Source organism: Bradysia coprophila, unplaced genomic scaffold, assembly GCF_014529535.1.
Source record: "Bradysia coprophila strain Holo2 unplaced genomic scaffold, BU_Bcop_v1 contig_50, whole genome shotgun sequence".
Taxonomy (NCBI): domain Eukaryota; kingdom Metazoa; phylum Arthropoda; class Insecta; order Diptera; family Sciaridae; genus Bradysia; species Bradysia coprophila.
In genome coordinates this window covers 90,941-93,674 of record NW_023503751.1, presented here as the reverse complement: position 1 = coordinate 93,674, position 2,734 = coordinate 90,941, and the positions used below count along the sequence as shown (strand labels likewise).

Sequence of the window (2,734 nt, the reverse complement as noted above, 5' to 3'; positions counted from 1 at the left end):
GTCTTAATAAGTTTAGTAAACGAAATTTAAAATGTTTAACTGTGAAAAGTGTAATTTATTATTCAGTAGAAAAGATGCATTAAAACGGCATCTAAACAAAAAACATTCATCCGAAAAATCGAATCAACAACCAATTCCCAGCACATCAAGACCATCACAATCCAACTATTGTCATATTTGTAAAATTGTATTATCTTCTAGCCGGTTACTTCATGCTCATTATAGGACGAATAAACATAACGACAATTCGTTACAAAAATATGTGGTAGATGAAAATATATTTACAATAGATAGTGCATTTAAGTCACGTATAATTGCCTATCGCATAAAAGATAAAGATAAATTTGTTTTGATTGAAGACTTTTTAAAAGCAATTAAGAGTAAAACGGTGAAATTATTTGAGCTGCAAAGAAACGTTCACAAGTGCATGAAAGTGAATTTGGAACTATATGCACTATTTAGTAAGACTGATTCAACTAGTGGTCTAAAGATATATGAGATTAAATCGTTTAATACACAAAATATTGTTATCACAGAAACATCTGAAATCGGATATGAGTATGATCGATTTAAAGATGTTATAATTGTAAAAAGTGAAAACTTTGAAGAAACTGGATCTGGATGGTCAATCGAACAAGTGGAACATCTGGAATTAAATATGAATAAATATGTGCCATTTAAAGGAGGATATACTTATAGACATTTACCATCAAATATAAAACATACAAAAGCTGTGTTAAATATTGTAAACAACGATGAAGCCTGTTTCGCTTGGTCAGTTGTTGCTGCTTTATACAATGCGAAAGGGAATGTAACAAGGACGTCATCATATCCTCACTATGAAACTGTATTAGATTTGCGAGGTATATCTTTTCCAACACCATTGAAACAAATAAAAAAGTTTGAGGAGAATAATGATCTAAGTATTAATGTGTATGGATTGGAAAACAAAAAGATTGTTGGACCTTTACATCTTTCGTCAAATAAGAGTGCTAGTAAGCCTCACATAAACTTATTATATGTAGATGAATACTATTTAGATTGTGATGGTGAAAGAAGTAAGAAAAGAAAAAGAAAAAACAGTGACGATGAAAGCGGCGATGATTGTGATGATGAAGATAATTGGAGTGAAAGTGCTAGTGACTTTGATGATGAAAACGATAGAGATTGGTTAAGAGAAGGAGATGAGAATGACGATTGTGGTGAGAGTGAGGTTGATTGGGACAAATTAAATGAGGAGGATGATGAGGAGGATGAGGAGGAGGATGATGAGGAGGATGCGGAGGAGGATGGGGAGGGGGTTGCTGAGGAGGGAGAATTATGTCAAGAAGGTGTGGTGCTAAATGAGGATCAATACAAGGGTCATTTCTGTTTGATAAAGAATTTGTCGCGTTTAGTATCTAGTCAGATAAATCAACATCAACATGTAAAATACATATGTGATGGATGTCTAATATATTTTCGCACTAAGAAGCAATTAGAAAATCATTCTCTAGATGATTGTGCAAAAGTGAAAACAATTATGCCAACCGAAAAAAATATTCTTCAATTTAAAAATTATAAGAATAAAATTCCAAAACCATTCGTCATTTACGGTGATTTTGAGACGTTACTTCAACCTCTTGACACGTGTGCAAATGATTTGAATGCACCATTCACTCAAGATACTCATTTACATAAAGAGTATAGTTTTGCATATTTTATCAAATGTTCATTTGATTCTAAATATAATAAATTTGTAATATATAGAGGTTATAATGTAATGAAGGTTTTCATAAAAAAATTAACCGAAGATTTGAAAAACATTTACGAAGTCTTAAGTAATCCTATTCCTATGAAAACATTATCAGATACAGAAAAAGATCAATATTATTTATCAAATGTTTGTCATATTTGTGAGCAAGAAATTTTAGAGGATGATGAAAAAAACTTTAAAGTTCGTGATCACTGTCATTTTACAGGTATATTTAGAGGTGCAGCTCACAATAAATGTAATCTAATTTACAAAAACGATAAAACCATACCATTTGTTTTCCATAACCTATCAAATTATGATCTCCATTTAATGATACGTGAATTAGGATGTTGGTTTGGAAATATTGATATACTACCACTGACTAAAGAGAGATATATATCTTTAACAAAACATGTGTACATTGGTGAAAAAAAGAGTATCAAGCTTCGATTTATAGATTCACTTCGATTCCTACCTCATAGCTTAAATAAGTTGGTTTCTCATTTAGATACTTCTCAACTGCATAACACAAATGAAATGTTTAATACCTTTACTGATATACAAAAAGAATTAATAACTAGGAAGGGTATTTTCCCATATAGCTATGTAGACTCGTTACAAAAATTAAAAGACCAACAACTTCCATCACAATCAAGTTTTTTTGATAAATTGACCAACAAAGACATATCCAATGAAGACTATTTACATGCAATGAATGTATGGACTGCTTTCAACTGTAAAACTTTAGGTGAATATTCAGACCTATATCTTAAGTTAGATGTTTTATTGTTGAGTGATAAGTTAGAAAATTTTAGGAATCTATCTATGAACATCTACAATTTAGATCCAGCACATTATTTTACTGCTCCAGGTTTATCGTGGGACGCTATGTTGAAATATACTAAAATAGAATTGGAATTATTAACAGATATTGACATGCATCAATTCATAAAAAAAAGTCTTCGTGGAGGTCTTGTTCAATGTAACAACCATTATGCT

At 30.9% G+C, this 2,734-nt stretch overlaps 1 protein-coding gene across 1 annotated transcript; it reads left to right on the top strand.

The window, feature by feature from the left end:
- The first annotated feature begins 427 nt into the window (after nt 1-427).
- On the top strand, nt 428-2,222 carry LOC119082908 (kinesin-related protein 4-like). Its single transcript, XM_037192564.1, has 2 exons — nt 428-1,426; nt 2,193-2,222. The coding sequence occupies exons 1-2, from the start codon at nt 428-430 to the stop codon at nt 2,220-2,222; spliced, it is 1,029 nt and encodes a 342-aa protein (XP_037048459.1).
- The last annotated feature ends 512 nt before the right edge of the window (nt 2,223-2,734 follow it).

Excerpts from the sequence above, each read along its gene's own strand:
- LOC119082908 (XM_037192564.1), top strand. The coding sequence starts at position 428 with ATGAAAGTGAATTTGGAACTATATGCACTATTTAGTAAGACTGATTCA. Across the intron at positions 1,427-2,192 it reads AGATAAATCAACATCAACAT|ATTCACTTCGATTCCTACCT; the intron begins GTAAAATACATA and ends TTCGATTTATAG.